Here is a 19,568-nt window from a genome sequence, read left to right as displayed (position 1 = left end):
CTTTCAAATGATCTGTGGAATATGTAACTCACTATCAGATCATTTCACACTCTCCAGTATTTTTCCAGTGAACAGCCTCCTAATCTGAAGTGCACTGCCAAAACCTCTCCGAAAATACTCATTCACTACTATAGTAGGCTAGTCATTGGACATATGTGGCTGCAGGCTTTCTCAGCATATTCGAGTGATAAAGTCTTCTCAGGTGATCAGCCGAGTGGTGGCATTGTCAAATTTGATGCACAGTATTGAAGTTCAAATCAGCATACTAAAGCAATAGGTCTTTTTTCTTAATTTTTAGACATTTACCCTTTTTTTTGCTTTTTGTCAAAATTCAGTAGATTTGGCACCCATCTTGCACAAATGTGTTCCATAGCCACTTTTTCGTGTAAATGTTCTTATGGCAACAGTGATTTCATTGCACTTTTAGTTGTTGATTTTTGCGTATCAGATGGTGCACTTCCACAGTTGTTGCAGTTCTCACATGTCCCAAGTGAATTGTCTTTAAGAGCATGATCACACACAAATTCAGCAGCTCGTGTAGGAACAGATTCCTTAGAAACCAATACCAACTTTGGATGAATTTCGATTAATAATAAATTTTTGTTAGTTCAGCTTATCCATATGAATAAAACTGACAGACATACTTTAAAAGCTGTCCAAACAAAATTTGCATGCAGATCAAAGCATCACATGATTTCAGCATTTGTAATTGATAAAATCATGTGTGGTAAAATTAAGTTGGGCATGGGTGTAAATTTCCAACAAGTTATGAATGCCACACATTGAGCACCGAAGAAGAAGAAGAAAAGAAGGCAATGGTGAAGAAGAAGAAGAAGCCAGAGCAGGGATGTTTAAAAAACTTAATCCCGACAGCAATATATGAGGCTAAAAGCACCCTGAACCATAAAGGACCAGTTAAAGCACTGCAGGTTCTGCTTATACCCAAGCCATCAGGTGGAATTACCCCCGTTGTCATTCCTGACCACACAGGTCTTTCAGTGTTTGGTTAACTGAGTGGTGGTGCTGTGGCTGTTTCCAGAAAAGTGAAGAACACGCAGAACTCCCAGGAGCAGCTAGAGGAGGCAAGGAGACATAACTGCATGCTACAACATTCACCAGTATACCAAGAAGAAAATCTCATTAATATCAGTTCCATGTGAGGCCAATAACTTTTCTCCATGTCTTAATAGTTGCAGTTATTTTTCTGTGCACACGTACCTGCATTGTTTTCACAGTGACTGCCCATCTAATGCTTCTTTCAGCGGGGGGAGGGGGGGGGGGGGAATACAGCTGATTTTCTTCCACAATACAAGCCTGTATGAGGGGCATTCAACAAGTAATGCAACAAATTGTTTGTCTCAGCCAATTTTGGTTCAGAAAAATTGTAAGTTTGTTTGCAGCATCCTTAAACATTCCTGCATCATCTCGTATATTTCTAGTAACTCTCAGTAGGTGGCTATACTACTATGCCTTCAAAATTACATTTGCAACTAAGGTGCATTCTAAACAAAGAGCAGCTACTCTTTTAGCGGAAAATGAAGCCATCACAAATATTCACAGGCTTTTTCAGAATAACTAGGGATAGTGGGCGCTGGATAGAAGCACAGTGTCACCAAGCAAAGTGTCTGTTGTCAACAGAACAAGGAGAAGGAAATCTGTCTTATCCACATGCGCAGGCCAGCCACATACAGCTATGATGCCTGCAATGTTGCAGTGTGTGGAAACATATTTGAAGTGACTGATGAATGACAGTTGCGCAACACAGTGCTCGACTTAACATCTCTGTTGGTAGTGCTGACTCACTTGTGCACCAGTCATTATATTCAAACATTTGTGCCTGCTGTGTTCCCCAAAACCATTCTGAAGTGCGTAAAGATTAAAGAAGGGACATCTGTACCAAATTGCTTGCTTGTTATGAAGCTGAAAGAGAGGTTTTCTTATCAAACATTGTCACAAATGATGAAACATGAATTCCCCATTTTTTTTTCTGGATTTCCTTCAAAGAATCAGTTCAAAACAGGACCTTCAGCTGGTGAAGTCAGCACTTTAGTCATCTGGAACTTTGAATGGGTTATTCTGTTCGATGTGCTCCTTCACTATCAAATTATAAACTTTGTAGTCCATCACAAGACTCTTCAGAAACTGAAGAAATTATTACAACGTGTTCATGGCTGCAAAAAATGTGAACACACTTCTCTTTCTCTATGATAACGTAAGGCCATGCAGAAGTCTGTACACCCGAGCAGAGATCAAAATTTGATTGGCTATTCTTCTCCATCTGCCTTACAGCCCAGATCTTTCACATTCTGGCTTCCATCTCATTGGCCCACTGAAGAACGGACTGTGTGGGAAGCTCGAGAGCAGTTACAGAAAAGTTGCTGATGCAGCTAGAACTTGGCAGAGATCAAACCAGTAGGATAGTACCATGATGTAATGCTTTCACATTAAGGTGGCCATAGAATTGAACTAAGATTAAGTTGAAAAGTAACATTTCGTAGCCAAAGAACTGGGGGAAAATACTGTGTATTTAAATCATGAATAAAATGATCCTGCTTTGAGAAAAATCATATGTTGCATTACTTATACAAAGGCCCTTGTACTTCCTCTCTGACAATGTCATCACTGATGAGACATTAAACCTTAATCTTTTCCCCATCCTTTTAGGGTGTATCCCTATGTGCAAACACCAATATTGTTCGTTAAGAGAATCTGTAGCCTTGTCCTAAAGTAGTCCAGCTCACAGAGGAAATTAAGGAGGAGTTGTGATTCAGGAATTCTTTTAATTTGTTTTTAAATGCTGGTTGGCTATCTGTCAGACTTTTAATGCTATTTGGCAAATGACCGAAGATTTTTGTGGCCACATAATTAACCCCTTTTTGTACCAAAGTCAGATTTAACCCAGAATAGTGAAGATAATTCTTTCTTCTAGTGTTATAGCTATGCACTTCACTATTATTTTTGAACTTGTATGGGTTATTAATATCAGATTTCATAGGTGAATATATGTATTGCAAAGGTACAGTGAATATCCTGAGTTCCTTAAATAAATGTCTGTAAGCTGATCTTGGATGGGCTCCAGCTATTATTCTGATTACATGCTTTTCTGCAATGAATACTTTTTTCTTAATGATTAGTTACTGCAAAATGTGATTCCATATGAAAGCATTGGATGAAAATATGCATAGTAGGATAATTTACTGATATGTTTGTCACTGTTATTTGCAATAACCCTAACAGCATAAGCAGCCGAATCTGAATATTTCAGCAGATCATAAATGTTTCTGTCGTAGCAACAGAATTCTGTTCAAAGTCTGTATTAGTCAATGGTGTTATACCATTTACTGCGCAGAACTGGCCTTCTGCAGGTATAGATGAGCAGCAACAGGGATCTGTTTTTCCCCACACAACATTGGCAAAGAAGGGAAAATGAAGCAGTGCTTTCTACTGCACCGCCAAAAAGCTTCAGACTTGTGCTAATTCTAAACTAGATAGACCCCGTTAAAGAAGTGATCGGATAGTACCTTCTTGAAAACTTGATTATGTTGTTACTAGTTGCTTTATATAGGAGGACTGACGTGTGGAGAAGTACGTAAAAAAGATGGAAGGTTGCTTTGTTTTTGACATATAGAAAGATGAGATGTTTATCCATATTGCTGTTACTGACCTTACAGTATCATATGAAAAATAAAGATTATTTTAGCTTTTGAACACTCTCATACCCCTGGAATTAATGTTAGTGTATAACCATGTCATTTTCACTGTTTTAGGAAGTAATAGGTCAGCACAGAAAATCCCTAAGAAAATTGAACTTAGCTAACTGCATTATGGTCTCAGGTAAAACATTTTTTACCTCATCTTGGTCACTGATTTATTAATGTGATAAACACCAAGTTGTACCATGATAGAGTCCACACATTAAAGTGTGGTTCCCCCATAAATGCCTGAGAAAGTCATTTCAAGTTTGGAGAAAAGGATGGGCATACTGCCTACACTAGGACCACACCTAATAATTCACTGTCGTGCTAAAATCAATCTTTGTGTTGACAAAAGTTGTACTTTTTCATGAGTCATGCTTGGTTAGCTTATTCTATAGGACACAGTCTGCACAAGCCACAAATCACAATTCAAATCCAGGGAAAGTTTCTTTTCAATATATATTATGTTGCAGTATAGGAGAGTGAAATTTGGTTCAATATTGTTATTTCAGACATCTTAATCAGTTTCTCCATCTTTTTCAGAACTCTCAGGACCATTTTCAGCAGTTATTGTTGGCCTGGTGGCAATACTTTGCTACAAAAACTCAGTTGATGGTGAATTTGTGTTTGACGACACTGAAGCCATTGTGAATAATGAAGATTTGCGGCCTGAGACTCCAGTTTGGAATTTATTTTTCAATGATTTTTGGGGGACGAGACTTACAGACAAGACTAGCCACAAGTCATACAGACCACTGACTGTCCTTTCTTTCAGGTACAAAAAAATATAATCTTCACTTGTTTATATGTGTCATTCTATATATACTTATATATACTATATCTGTATATACTTATGTATTAGAGATTTGTAGATATGAAACAACTATAGACTGGCACAAGTTTTCATGTACATTTTCTTTTTAATGATTTGTTATTGCTTACACACACACACACACACACACACACACACACACACACACACACACACACACACACGGAATACCATCTAACTGTAAATATATAAGATTATATTGTAAGGTAAAGAGGATGCAAATTTATTTTATGATACTCTACTACTAATCTACACCTTCAGTAACTAAAAAAAATGGCCAGCCACCATATTTTCAGATAACCTAAGTGGGCTGTGCAAGAAAATTCAGTATACAGTACTAGAAAGTATCAAACAAATTATCAAGAGGTTTGGTAACTTGCCATGTATTATGCTCACAGTGCAATGAGAATGATCAGGGTATCACATTTCAGTTTGATTTATACCTCAGTCTATGTTCAGTATCTAGTATAATGGTGTTCAGTAAATCTCTGGAGAGAAAGTGAATGGGGCTTTAAAGAATCAAACAAAATTTAAAAGTAAAGCTTCAGACACACTCAAATGTTGTCATAAGAGGCACGCAAAGCGGTAAGTGAAGAGATAATTTTGATGTCATTGATCAAAGTATAGAGTGAAAAAAAGAAAGAAGGTTAGAGTTCAATATTCTGTCTACATTTATACTTGACAAGCAAATATTAATGGCACTCTGAGCAATTCCACTTGCATACAGAACAAGGGGAAAATGCATTTTTACATGTACTAAATTCTCCTATCTTATGCTCGTGGTGCTACAAAGATTTTGTAGCAAAGCAAGCTGGGACCCATTCCCATTTTGTTTTGTTATTTGCATCCTTTAATGATTGAATTTTTTTCTTCTTAATTATCATTAGTGTTACTGAGAGATGTGCCATAAGATATAGCTGTCATTCTGTAATTCTGAGTATAACATCAGGCCCAACTTTGCTAAATTACATTAGTCAGAACAATTTCCTAATTAATTTGAACAATTTGAAGAAAAAAGTTTTGCTAAAGTTCAGTTCACTAAGCTAACAGTAATTATTTCCTATTCCAGTCACATTGTTGACATGTAAACATATGAAATTACTATATTACTGATCAAGTTAGGAAAACAACCCATAGACATCATTAAAGTATTCAAGAAGCTAATTTCCATAACATTGTAGGAACATCAGCACTTAATTAGTGTCCAGTTAATTAACACTTTTGTGTATGGCATCATTTAATTAGCTGTTTATCCAGTTTCATTGTCAAGAAGGCTTATTTCAATTTTAACTCTTATTGTAACATAAAGTTCAGACCAAAACCAATTTTTCTGCACTATTCAATTAATTTGAGATGTAAAATTCTAATTGTAAATCATCAAAATTACATGTTTAACAACGTGAAACTTTAGTAGCCATGTTTGCAGAGCTAATATAGACACTGGGCCTAATGCCATTTTAAGTCAGTCTGTTACGAGATTTTGAGTGTGAACTCACATCAGTCAAAAGAGCCATAATGTACTTATGCAATAATGTGTTTAACTTAATATGAAACTGGACTGTGTATCAGAACTGTTAATAACATATGTGAATTAACTTGAATATGAAAGACAGTCAGTGCCTAGATTGTGAGCACGAAACCAATGTCAATCTGAACTGTAATAATGTAAAGGTGCAATGATATGTTGTCATGAATAAGACAGTGTACAGTGAAGTAGGACAGTTAACAATGGTTGCTGATCAACTTGAATATAAAAATGCCATACACATTGGTCATCTGAGTGAGACTGTTGTTGGATGGTTAGGTTAGGTTATACTGGACAGTGACTATTGTCTAATTAGAAGGCACAGTATGTGCATACCAGATAAATGCAACTTAATTGCATAATTAAGACATGGACTGGCCATAACTAATTCAGTGAGGGGGTCTGATTTTTGTACATTTTTCGCCATGATCGCTGCCCCCGAAAAACTACAAGCTGATGTGTGGCCAGGTATGTCACATGTATGGTGGAGACAATGTAGCTACTGCACAGTCTTCCTCTGATGTAGAATCCTCAAATTTATCCAACAAGTTTTCACAAGAACACTTTGTCCTTTCTTCCAAAAAATTCCATTTAAGTTTTCTAGTAAACTTAAACACTTATGATCCTAGTGTCACATGTCTGAATTTAATCTAATGTCTGCTGTGACAGGTACTTAATGATGACTCAAGACACTGGAGCAGTACTGTAAAATTGGTTGAGCTAGCATTGTGCATACAGCTTCCTTTACAGATGCCCTACACTTTCATAAATGTCCCCCAACAAACCTAAACTACACATATTTGAAGGAAATATTTTGCAATTTGCCTGAAATGAGGAAAAAATCAGTCCATGTGATGGAACAGGAATTTGCATAATCCCTTTCGCAGTTTAAAGTCATAATCATTTTACTGCCATACTTGTTCGTGACACAAACATTATCAGCTCCTTCAGTTGGCCCCAGCTGGAATCTGTATTTTTTAATTTTTGTTTTTTATTTCTTTTATTGATTGCTTGCTGATTTTGTAGGTGGAATTACTGGTTATCTGGAGGACTGAAGCCATGGGGATTTCATGTGACCAACATATGGCTGCATGCTCTTGCATCTGTACTACTTTTACCATTCTGTGACATACTTTATGGTGGCAGATGCCCAAGAGCATCGTTCCTGACTGCATTGCTTTTTGCTGTCCATCCTGTGCATTCAGAGGCTGTGAGTTATCAAGTACTTTTATTTCTGTAGATGCCCAGTTGGTTAAAATTTGTTTTTGTGCTTTTTGTGTTACCCTTCATATGTGAACAGTTTCATATGTAGTAAGTGCATGTTAAATCCTTCAAAACAAAATTATTTCATTATAATGTGCTACATTATTATTGGATCCTAAGCTGTAATATTCTACTTATGGTGGAGACCTTAAAATTGTTGACTGGCAAACACAGATTGTGATGCTTTTGTTAGAGAAATAAACTTTGATATGGTTTCTCTTAAAACACTAAACACTTTGGCTACCTTGGCTATGGAAACACCCACCATAAGAGTACCAAAAATTTGCCCACAGTTGAATTCACTTTGCACCAACATAATGCACTTACAGCTACACAGAACCTGTTCTGACCATGGCTGACACTTGCAACCAGTTGAAGGCATTGCAGAGGTGCTATTTGTGGTCAAATACAATTCATTTATGTACAAGCGTGTATTTCCTGTGGTCTTTACATTTCTTTTGTTCAGCACCAATAGGTTTTCACAAGGTGAATGTTGAATGGTCATGCATTATTGTCTTAAGATGTGAATCCATCACTGAAATGTTGTCTGCATTCCTGTATAATGGGATGTAGGATTGTGTCCTGATACAGAAAAAAACCTTAAATTACCATTTAATAGTGATGAGAGGTGTCCAGCATCCAAACATGGTAGCAATTGAAAACATGACTGACCTAAATCCCGTTCGAAACTGTGGGACTTCTTTGCCTAAAGTATGCATTGCTATTTAACCACCCATACATTCTTTTATGACAGTTGTCAGGTATCAGACAAATTCTTCACTTGACAATGAAAAAAACTCAATGCCATTGATCCATGTTCTATCCCAGTAGTTTCCTTGGCCACCTTCTTCTCGCACCACAGCACTGCTGAGTTTGTACTGCTATTTTTAATGGACACGCAGAGGTCAAATTGATGATGTGGAGACGGTTGCATACTGTCTGAGTCAACAAAGCCTTCTGAGTCACCTCCAAAAAGTATTGCAAAGTTTTCTCCTGTTCTCCTTAAAGTTTGCAAGAGCTATAATTTCTTGGTAGCTTTCTTCAGCTGGTATTATGACACCTTCACAGCTTCAGTGTTCTGTATCTCATGATAGTAGTTCAACATATAAATTTCTTGTGCAACAGCCCTTTTTACAGTAAAGTGACAATACACACGTGATTTTATTTTGAAATGAACCTTCAAGGCAACTCTAGGCACAAAGTCTTGTTCACATTTGGAGATTACATGCCTCCTACTATACTGCACCAAGAATGCAGATTTACTCTTTTTTCTCCAATATACAGGTGGTTGTGTGTATATATTTACTGTGGTTACAAAGAGTATTCAGAAAGATGTTACTGATTTTTAAAAAAGTAATTAAAAAACTTCATGCACATACAGTGAAAATCATGAGGGTGGTGCAGAACTTACATTCAACAGTTTGTTACACACATTAGTAGATAAGCAACAATGTATGTAAATTACCGTAGGTTAACGTAGTGGAACAGTGTTCTTTCTGGTGACTGATGAGTCTTTTATAAGTAAGCTTGGCTAAACCCTCATCCACACACTACGCCTGTGCACATAAATTATAATGGCAATGCACCTATATGTCTGGTCAGAAGTAGCCAATGACAAGCTCTTAACCAGATGATGTCTACTATTTGCTTCCACTATGACTAGTATTTCAAGACAGCCCTCCATTATAAAAAAGTTCCTTTTCCCACATTTGAAGGAAATTGGAAAATATAAACTTTAATGGTCAGAATTTACACACTTATTAAAATATTCCTGGCTATTATGCCATGGTTGGATGAATTTCTTTTTGATACCCAACAATTCGATTTGATAAGAGTCAGTTACTGGCAGCTACAAGTGGGTAATATGGAAGGCCATAGAGATTATTAAACACACAAGTAATTTTAATCAGTAGGAGAAGGGTGTGACAACTAAATGTTTTCTGGATACTGGTGTTGAAGAATGTGTCAGTCTTCCACCATGGTGGACAACAGCAATTGACAACAGCCAATTGTGCTCAAATGTGATGTCGTGCCTCTGTGCAAGAGCATGCAGAAACAGAATTTTACTTCAGATAGTGAAATGTGAGATGTCATTCTGGGAATGAGATGTCACACTTCCTTGCTCTTGATCGGCTGATAAAAGATATTGAGTTAAGGTGGTTAATAAGTAGGAAGCACACCACTTTTGGGAGGTGTTTTTTTGTAGTCTGTGCAGATGAGAGTTGTACCAATCCTGTGCTATCAGCGAGGGGGGAGGGCTGTGAGAGGGCACCTCCTGGGTGGTGTTGCCTACTCTGTGGTGCCACAGGTGAAGGGAGAGAATACGATATCCATGATGTCAAAGAAGTGCTTGCCAGTGAACAAATGATGCTGAAGTATATTTGTACAAATTATTATTGTTGATCTAAATGATTAATGGAAAATCTCATATAAAGATGTGAAACAAATACTAACAAAGAGATAGAGGGGCTGGCCAGTACTTACCTCAGCTCAGTACAGCCGATAGATACACAAAAAACAGAACCGAAAATTTACGTTTTGTAACGTGCGCGTGGGGCACACAATACTCATTAAAGCCTGTACTATGGTAAGTGAGTGGGGTTTACCTTACGAGACAGGATTTTTGTATAGATATTGACCGCGTGTACCTGAATGGAGGCAAATCAGACTTACACCCACTCGGTAATAACAATGATACGTCAAATAAGTCCGAAATACAACTACACGTCAGGACGGACAAAAAGCAACACAGAAGATACTACCAATTTGTTAATAATACGGTCGCCAGCCTAATTAGGCATTAACTGAGTTTCTTCCCTGTACAAGTTGATGTACATTCATGCAAAACAACACATAGTAACACTGCTTAATATAGTAAATTTTATGACCAGAAAAACTATTGAACTGATAGTTTCACTTTCTGTACTGATATGGAAAAACCATGAATACATAACACTACACTATAATGTATACTACCAAACTCCGTACTGTCTATTGATCTGATTAAAATCGGGCATAGGTTACCCTAGAAATAGCACTTTGGGGCCACACACAAAATGTCATTCTTTTGATAAAGATAAAACACTGATAACTTTTGACATATATATTGACTTTAACTTTTGCTGGTCAAATCAATTTAGAGCACTTCAGAATTCAAATGAATAAAAAAGGGGGGTGGGGGGGACCTTGAAACTGTTGTGATCACTGTATTACAAAAATTAATTACTGACACCGTTATGCGCTCAAGATTTCCAATATATGAGTTACTACTCTCTTTATCTTATTTCCTACTCATTTAAATACACTTATATCTGTCTTGAAATAATTAAACTTCATTACTAAATCAATATTAAAGTTATCTTCCAACTTTATCAGACCTTCGTTATTCATTTACTGGTTCATTAACAAAACAGTTCTTTAAACACCATTCTAACATAGTTAGGTCTGCAAGTAATTATTATTAACACAAAATTTGATTTTTCATCTCGGGACACTCGGATTGCACAACATTTGGAAAGGACCCTATCTAGGTTATTTGTGAGGATAATTAAATGATAGGAAAGTTCTGGTAAAATTTAAGTTGTTATTGAATAGTATGGAACAAAAGTAACACTGGTCCATACGAATACAGTACTAAAAGTTTCAACCTGTTTGTATCGATGCGGCGGTTGGCAGGCGGCGAAATGGCGAGGCACAAAGCACACATACAACCACAGCTATGGCTCTTGACGTATCGGCACTTTATTTCTTCATAGCGTCGCAATACTTTTCCATTTAGTGCCTATGGTATTTTGCCATGCTGTATGGGCGTTGGAACGGCATACTCGAGGCTCAATGAAACTACGTCTTCCAGGAGAGCCTCCTCGATCCAGAACGTGTTGCTCAGACGAATGCCAAACTCCAACTACTACTACTGAGCCCGTTGTGCCGCGCAGTGCCCGTGTGCATTTTCCCGTGCTCGCCTGCCATCCACCTTTTACCGCTCACTTACAGACAGGGTATTCACCCGAGGTTTTGCATTCTACATATCCTAATACATTGCGTACGTATGGACTAAATGCACAGTTACAATTTTAAACATGTTACAACAGCTTTAACATTTGTTACATTTCAATTCTATTACAATATTGCTTGACATTTGACATAAACATTAATTTTCACATTGAAACTCGTTTACAGTTTTCTTAACACAATGGCATGAAACAAGAAAACAAATGAAATCAGAACATCAATTACTCAAGTTTAACGAAAAATCAGATGGAAAAAAAAAAATTATTTATATGTACAATAGTACAACGTTGTTGTTGTTATACATGTCCCTGTTTCCAGTAAATTTCACTAAGTGCAAATTTGATGGGAACACTAAACTTTATATTTATACAGTGGTTCTGAATCTTTGTGTGAATGTGCCATCATAAAAGTTTATACCACAAAACTTCCTTTCACTCACTTCATATAGGTCTATACTTTTTAATATATCGAGAACATTTACCTATCATTTACTTAAGTGCCTTTTGCACAGTCCAACCTCCTATCACAACATAATTTAAATAGCAAATTACTTATTATTAAATTTCTCAGAAAAATAAATTCAAAAGCTGAAACACAAACACTTAACTACAAAGCATATACAAATACCTATATACACTATAAGACAATTTGTTGCTGCTTGCATTGAATGGCAGTCCATTTCCTTATTTACTAATAAACACACAATAATATTTAGAAAAATCGCTACATATATTTACTGCCTATTATTCAGATTTGGGCAGTCCATTTCGCATCATTTTATCACATCTCCTGTACCACACTTACAATTCTTCTTTGACTATTTATCTGCCCTCTTTGGTTTTTGGCAGTCCCATCTTTTATTTGGCTTGCAGCATTTACTCTTTCTTTTCAGCTCTTTTCTCCATACACCTCTACATTTATAGTACATTTGGTAATCTGAAACTCACATAAGTACATTAGCACACTGACATTGGTATACATACATTTACAAAGGTTTGTTACATTTGGAATAAAATAGTTTCAGCATTAGATCCAGCACATTTACTGCAGATTGCTTTCTGATTGTACTTAGGTTACTCACTCCTAGGAACATACAGTTTCAGGTCCACAACGTTTCTTACACCTAAAGGTCTTTTGGATTTTGGGTAGATCAGGTAGTAAGCATTATCGTGTGGAATGTTCTGTATTATATATGGTCCATTATAAATGTATTTAAATTTGGAAATTTCATGGTTCAGTTCACTAGATTTTTCGTGGGTTTTTAAAAGAACATAATCCCCAATTTTGAATTTTGAAACTTTCAGATTTTTATCATGTCTTTTAGATCTAGATTCAGCTTTTTGCTTTGCCCTTTTTCTGACTAATTCTTTCTTTTGACTCAACCCCAAGCTTATACAAGGTGGAAACTCTAGTTTTTCCTCAATTAAACTTTTACTTCTGCTGTCTAACAAAATTTCTTCCGGTCGGAACCCAGTATTTTCATGATGTACTGTGTTCATGACGTTCTCAAAGTCCAATATAAATCTGCCCCAGGCTCTAAATCATGCCCCTTCCTGTTTTTTCCGCAATGCACCTTGGTCGACTGTGACATCATCCCAAGATAAGTTCCTGTCCTGTGAACCATTTATATCTGGTGGCTTTCTAGGTTTCTGGAGTTCAAAGTCTTTACTTACTTGAACTCTTTGCAAAATAAACACTGAGTCGTCAGGTGATTCTTTCTTTCTTTGTTCAGTCTCAACATCTGGGTTTTGTTTTGAAACTTCGTCATCAGTAGGTACAATATCGCAATTAGCTGTATTCCCATTATTTTCACTAGTACCGAAATACTCGTCATCTGAACTATCGTCAGAATCCGACCATTCTGGATCGCTTTCAGTTTCTAACATAAAAGCTTTTCTGAGACAGGCACTAAGTTCTTCCTCTGCATCTTCGTCAGATTTTGATTTTAACTCAATATCCTCTTTTGGCAAAACGACCTCATTATCAGCTTTATTCACATCCACTGCTACTTCATATTTAGTGTAATCCTCGTGGACTTCAGTTACTCTTACCCCTTTCCCACGGTGCCTTTTGGTAACAGCTTGTACTGTTGGCGGATCATTAACAGAAGTTACTTCCTCATCAATGCTTAGGATTTCATCCTCCAATTCCTTCCTATCTTTAACCTTCGTCCTATCGGCAGCATGCGTACTTTGCACGGCGCTATTTACTCTCTCCTCTTCAAATTCGGGCCACGTCACCTTATCGACATCCCTACTATTTCCTTTTTCACTAATTAACCTCCTTGCCTCATATTCCTCCTTAAAATCCTCCCACTCACATTGCTTGAGGCCCTTGTACAGATCATCGATCCGCACACGCCAATCAGTTACTTCTGCTAATTCATTCTCGCCATTTACTTCATTGCTAACACTGCTAACCGCACCTCTGTGTATCCACTGTTCCATCTACTATTTCCTTCGCCACGGAATTACCACTCGTAATGTATTCACCAGTTCTTACGGCAATGTTCGTACCTAATGCTGCCGCATTGCTAGCGGCTTCTCTCTGAACATCTGTTCTGCTAGGCTGGGCCGTTGCCCTCTGATGCTCCACTCGCCTGTTAACGTGTATCGCTCTGCGCGGCGAAGATGAGTCATCTGCGCTCGCACCTGACACTTGTTCCGCAACAACACGTTGTGTCGTTCCACGCCTGTCTCTAAGCTGTCTCATAACTTTACTGTCAGTCCGGTAATGTTTCTTAAATCGGGGCCGGTATGTTCTGTCCGCTTCCGTTTGGCCCGCAACGTTCGCGGAAATCAGTTTCCCGCGTCGTTATTATTTTGTGCGGTGTACCCTCTACCGTGACCTAGATAACTCCCTCTTCCTCTTCCTCTACCTCTCTGTATCACGTTGACGTGAAACCCATCGCCGTCATTTCTCTCGTCATTATTGCGGTTATTCTTGTTACTAAAATTGTGATAATTGGCACGACTTTCGCGCCAGTGGTCTTCGTCTTCGACCCTTTCGAGAAACGCTTGGAAGCTACGATGATTGCTTCCCACGTATCTCTTCGAATCTTCTGGAAGCTTTTTATATAGCTCCCATACGATTTCTGAATCGGATCTTCTCCCTCTTAAATGTGTCAACTTTTGGTACCAATATTCGCAGAAATCTTTCAAAGAATTTCTGCCCCTGTTATCATGAAGTTTGGCCATGATAAACTCGCGCCACAAATGATCCTGTTTTTGTTCGGACCAATATTCTTCTGTAAACTTTTGTTTAAACTCTTCGAACGTCATTAGTTCAGTATTCAAGTTAATTCCCCAGCGCTTAGCATCACCTGCTAAGGCGCTAATTACTACGTTTATTTTCTCCTGACCAGACAAGTGTTCAGGAAACATCCTCTCACAATTTTAATGAAATCCAACGGATGCCATCCGTTATGTTTCTTGGCGGGATCGAAGCGCTCCTCACCTTCCAACAGCTTCGTAAGTGGTGTGCCATTACAAACAACACCAGGCCTATCTTTGATTTTACTCTCGAGATCGAAAATTTTGCCTTGAATTTTCGATGTATTTTGTTCACACTTTTGTACACATCCGGTAACTTTTTCGCCTAAATCTCTTTCAGTGTCTGAAACTGCCTTTTTCAACTGTGAGATTCCGTGTTGGCATTCGTTTACGATCTCAGTTTTAAGACCGAAAACCTTTTCGTCTACTTTTGTTTCAACTAGAGGCTCTACTTTCTCTTGGATGTTGAGAATCTCAACATCAAACCTACTGTTAATGTTATCAATTTCCCCCTGCATAGTATTCATATTTTTATTAATTGCGTCAATTTCACACTTCATAGTATTTACTACAGAGCTTAAATTACCCACTTTTTGTTCTACCTGTTCTATTTGTTTACTAATTTTAATTCCCTGTTCTTCGACCTGTGCCTTAAGCTGATCATTCTGTGTTTTGAGCTGACTACTTTGTGTTTTAAGCTGCTGATCAACGTGTTTTTTAAGCTGATCATTCTATGTTTTGAGCTGCTTGTCAATGTGTGTTTTAAGCTGATCATTCTGTCCTGCAATTTGTTTGGTTAATTGTTCGAATAAATCGTTCATGCTTAAAATTTTTACGCTGTTTTGTTCTACTAAATCGGTGTGTTCCAATCCTACATCAAAATTTTCTTTCGATTCTTTCTTTATCTGTGGTGAATCAAACATCTCAGTGGATTCGTTCACATACCCACTATCATCTACAAAGTCATCCTCTACTTCCTGTTTTATTCCTTGCTGTGTTCTAGGCAATCTCGACATTTCAATCTGTTCGTTAACATGTTCGTGATATTGTATGTACGCCAATTGTCTACCGCTAACGCCATCTGTTATCTGGCCGCGTAAACTCCTGTCATTGCCAGCCGCATTTTTCATTACGCTCGGCACATCTACTGTGTCTACGTTCTTGTCCATACCGAACACAAGTTACGCCTCACTACCGTACTTGACGTTCACTGCTATTTACTTTACTGAATATTATTACAATTCGTGCCACTGAACATCCACTGTTCGGTATTCACATTAATTTGTGACCGACAACACTGGATGTCCTGTCACCGGGAGCCACTTGTAACGTGCGCGTGGGGCACACAATACTCATTAAAGCCTGTACTATGGTAAGTGAGTGAGGTTTACCTTACGAGACAGGATTTTTGTATAGATATTGACCGCATCTTCTTGAATGTAGGCAAATCAGACTTACACCCACTCGGTAATAACAATGATACGTCAAATAAGTCCGAAATACAACTACACGTCAGGACGGACAAAAAGTAACACAGAAGATACTACCAATTTGTTAATAATACGGTCGCCAGCCTAATTAGGCATTAACTGAGTTTCTTCCCTGTACAAGTTGATGTACATTCATGCAAAACAACACGTAGTAACACTGCATAATATAGTAAATTTTATGACCAGAAAATCTATTGAACTGATAGTTTCACTTTCTGTACTGATATGGAAAAACCATGAATACATAACACTACACTATAATGTATACCACCAAACTCCGTACTGTCTATTGATCTGATTAAAATTGGGCTTAGGTTACCCTAGAAATAGCACTTTGGGGCCACACACAAAATGTCATTTTGTTGATAAAGATAAAACACTGATAACTTTTGACATATATATTGACTTCAACTTTTTCTGGTCAAATCAATTTAGAGCACTTCAGAATTCAAATGAATAAAAAAGGGGGGTGGGGGGGACCTTGAAACTGTTGTGATCACTGTATTACAAAAATTGATTACTGACACCGTTATGCGCTCAAGATTTCCAATATATGAGTTACTACTCTCTTTATCTTATTTCCTTCTCATTTAAATACATTTATATCTGTCTCGAAATAATTAAACTTCATTACTAAATCAATATTAAAGTTATCTTCCAACTTTATCAGACCTTCGTTATTCATTTACTGGTTCATTAACAAAACAGTTCTTTAAACACCATTCTAACATAGTTAGGTCTGCAAGTAATTATTATTAACACAAAATTTGATTTTTCATCTCGGGACACTCGGATTGCACAACATTTGGTAAGGACCCTATCTAGGTTATTTGTGAGGATAATTAAATGATAGGAAAGTTCTGGTAAAATTTAAGTTGTTATTGAACAGTATGGAACAAAAGTAACACTGGTCCATACGAATACAGTACTAAAAGTTTCAACCTGTTTGTATCGATGCGACGGTTGGCGGGCGGCGAGATGGCGAGGCACAAAGCACACATACAACCACAGCTATGGCTCTTGACGTATCGGCACTTTATTTCTTCATAGCGTCGCAATACTTTTCCATTTAGTGCCTACATGGTATTTTGCCATGCTGTATGGGCGTTGGAACGGCATACTCGAGGCTCAATGAAACTACGTCTTCCAGGAGAGCCTCCTCGATCCAGAACGTGTTGCTCAGACGAATGCCAAACTCCAACTACTACTACTGAGCCCATTGTGCTGTGCAGTGCCCGTGTGCATTTTCCCATGCTCGCCTGCCATCCACCTTTTACCGCTCACTTACAGACAGGGTATTCACCCGAGGTTTTGCATTCTACATATCTTAATACATTGCCTACGTATGGACCAGACGCACAGTTACAATTTTAAACATGTTACAACAGCTTCAACATTTGTTACATTTCAATTCTATTACAATATTGCTTGACATTTGACATAAACATTAATTTTCACATTGAAACTCGTTTACAGTTTTCTTAACACAATGGCATGAAACAAGAAAACAAATGAAATCAGAACATCAATTACTCAAGTTTAACGAAAAATCAGATGGAAAAAAAAATATTATTTATATGTACAATAGTACAACGTCGTCGTTGTTACAGTTTCTAGCTTTTGGAACAAATGTTCCTTCATCAGGGAGGAGAGAGGAGTAAGAAAGGGAAGAAGGGAAAGTGGATTCAGTTACTCACAGCCCAGGTTATGAAGCAACAGGGAAAGGAAAACAGGGAGGGTAGCAAGGATGGAGGCATGGTTGTCAGAGGGAAGCCAAAGATATTCTACTGTAAGTACTGTGCCAGCTTCAAACCAAAGAGGACGCATACAGAAGTAAAGAGGTATATAGTATAAAGATAAACACATCTATGTAGAATGAAAAGATGCGTGAATGGCTAAAGAGGAAAGGGAAAGAGGAGAGGACTGAAGAGTAAATGGGAGTGAGGTTGTTTAACGTAGGTTCAGTCCAGGGGGATGGCGGGATGAAAGGATGTGTTGGAGTGCAAGTTCCCATCTCCGCAGTTCAGAGGGACTGGTGTTGGGTGGGAGCAGCCAAATGGCACATACAGTGTAGCAGGTTCCTAGGTCCCTAGAATTATGCTGGAAGGCATGCTCCGCTACTGGGTATTGAACATCTCCTAGGCGGACAGTTTGTCTGTGTCCGTTCATGCGCTCAGCCAGTTTAGTTGTTGTCATACCGATGTAAAAGGCTCTGCAGTGCAGGCATGTCAGCTGATAAATGACATGTGTAGTTTCACACGTGGCCCTGCCTTGAATTGTGTACGTTTTACCAGTAGCGGGGCTGGAGTAGGTGGTTGTGGGGGGATGCATGGGGCAGGTTTTGCAGCGGGGTCGGTTACAGGGGTAGGAACCGCTGGGTAGAGAAGGTAGTCTGGGAATATTGTAGGGTTTGACAAGGATGTTACGGAGGTTAGGGGGGCGACAAAAGGCAACTCTGGGTGGTGTGGGGAGAATTTTGTCAAGGGATGATCTCATTTCAGGGGTTGACTTGAGAAAGCCATATCCCTGGTGGAGTAATTTGTTGATGTATTCGAGGCCAGGATAATATTGGGTGACAAGGGGGATGCTTCTGTGTGGTCTGGGGGTAGGAACATTGCTGTTGGACTGGGAGGAACGTATTGCTCGGGAGATCTGTTTGTGGACAAGGTCTGCAGGATAGTTGCAGTAGAGGAAAGCACTGGTCAGGTTATTGGTGTAATTGTTGAGGGATTCGTCACTGGAGCAGATACGTTTGCCACGAATACCTAGGCTGTAGGGAAGGGAGCGTTTGATGTGGAACGGATGGTAGCTATCAAAGTGAAGGTACTGTTGTTTGTTTGTGGGTTTGATATGGACAGAGGTGTGGATGTGAGCTTCAACAAGATGAAGGTCAACATCCAGGAAGGTGGCTTGTGTTTTGGAGAAGGACCAGGTGAAATTCAGATTCGAAAAGGAGTTGAGGTTATGGAGGAAATTAAAGAGTGTTTCTTCACCATGAGTCCAGACCACAAAGATGTCATCTATAAACTTTTACCAGGCCAGGGGAAGCAGCTGTTGGGTCTTCAGGAAAGGTTGGCATAGGACGGAGCCATCCTGGTTCCCATGGCCGTTCCCCTGATTTGTTTGTAGGTCTGGCCTTCAAAAGTGAAGTAATTATGGGTGAGGATGAAGTTGGTAAGTGTGATAAGGAATGAGGTTTTTGGAAGATCTTCTGGTGGGTGTTGAGAGAGGTAGTGCTCAAGGGCAGAGAGACCACGGGTATGTGGGATGTTTGTGTAAAGGGATGTAGCATCTATGGTGACAAGAAAGGTTTCAGGTGGGAGAGGAGTGGGAATGGATTTGAGGCGTTCTAGGAAATGGTTTGTGTCTTTGATGTAGGATGGGAGTCTGCGGGTGATAGATTGGTTGGTTGCGATTTAGTCACTGAAAATCAGCACTCATTGCATAACTCCCACTGTTGCCATAATGTTAAAAACCTTG

At 38.5% G+C, this 19,568-nt stretch overlaps 1 protein-coding gene across 2 annotated transcripts in view; it reads left to right on the top strand.

Moving 5' to 3' along the window:
* Positions 1-19,568, top strand: part of LOC124593815 (protein O-mannosyl-transferase TMTC4-like) — a 135,580-nt gene that overhangs the window by 6,086 nt on the left and 109,926 nt on the right. For both annotated transcript variants that reach the window (XM_047132163.1, XM_047132164.1), the window contains exons 2-3: positions 4,239-4,470; positions 7,079-7,262. In XM_047132163.1, coding sequence (XP_046988119.1) covers positions 4,239-4,470; positions 7,079-7,262 — 416 coding nt within the window. The remainder of the gene's footprint in view (positions 1-4,238; positions 4,471-7,078; positions 7,263-19,568) is intronic.

The sequence above is a fragment of the Schistocerca americana genome, chromosome 2, assembly GCF_021461395.2.
Source record: "Schistocerca americana isolate TAMUIC-IGC-003095 chromosome 2, iqSchAmer2.1, whole genome shotgun sequence".
Lineage (NCBI taxonomy): Eukaryota > Metazoa > Arthropoda > Insecta > Orthoptera > Acrididae > Schistocerca > Schistocerca americana.
Note: the sequence above shows the minus strand (reverse complement) of the source record. Positions and strands in the feature narration are given on the sequence as shown.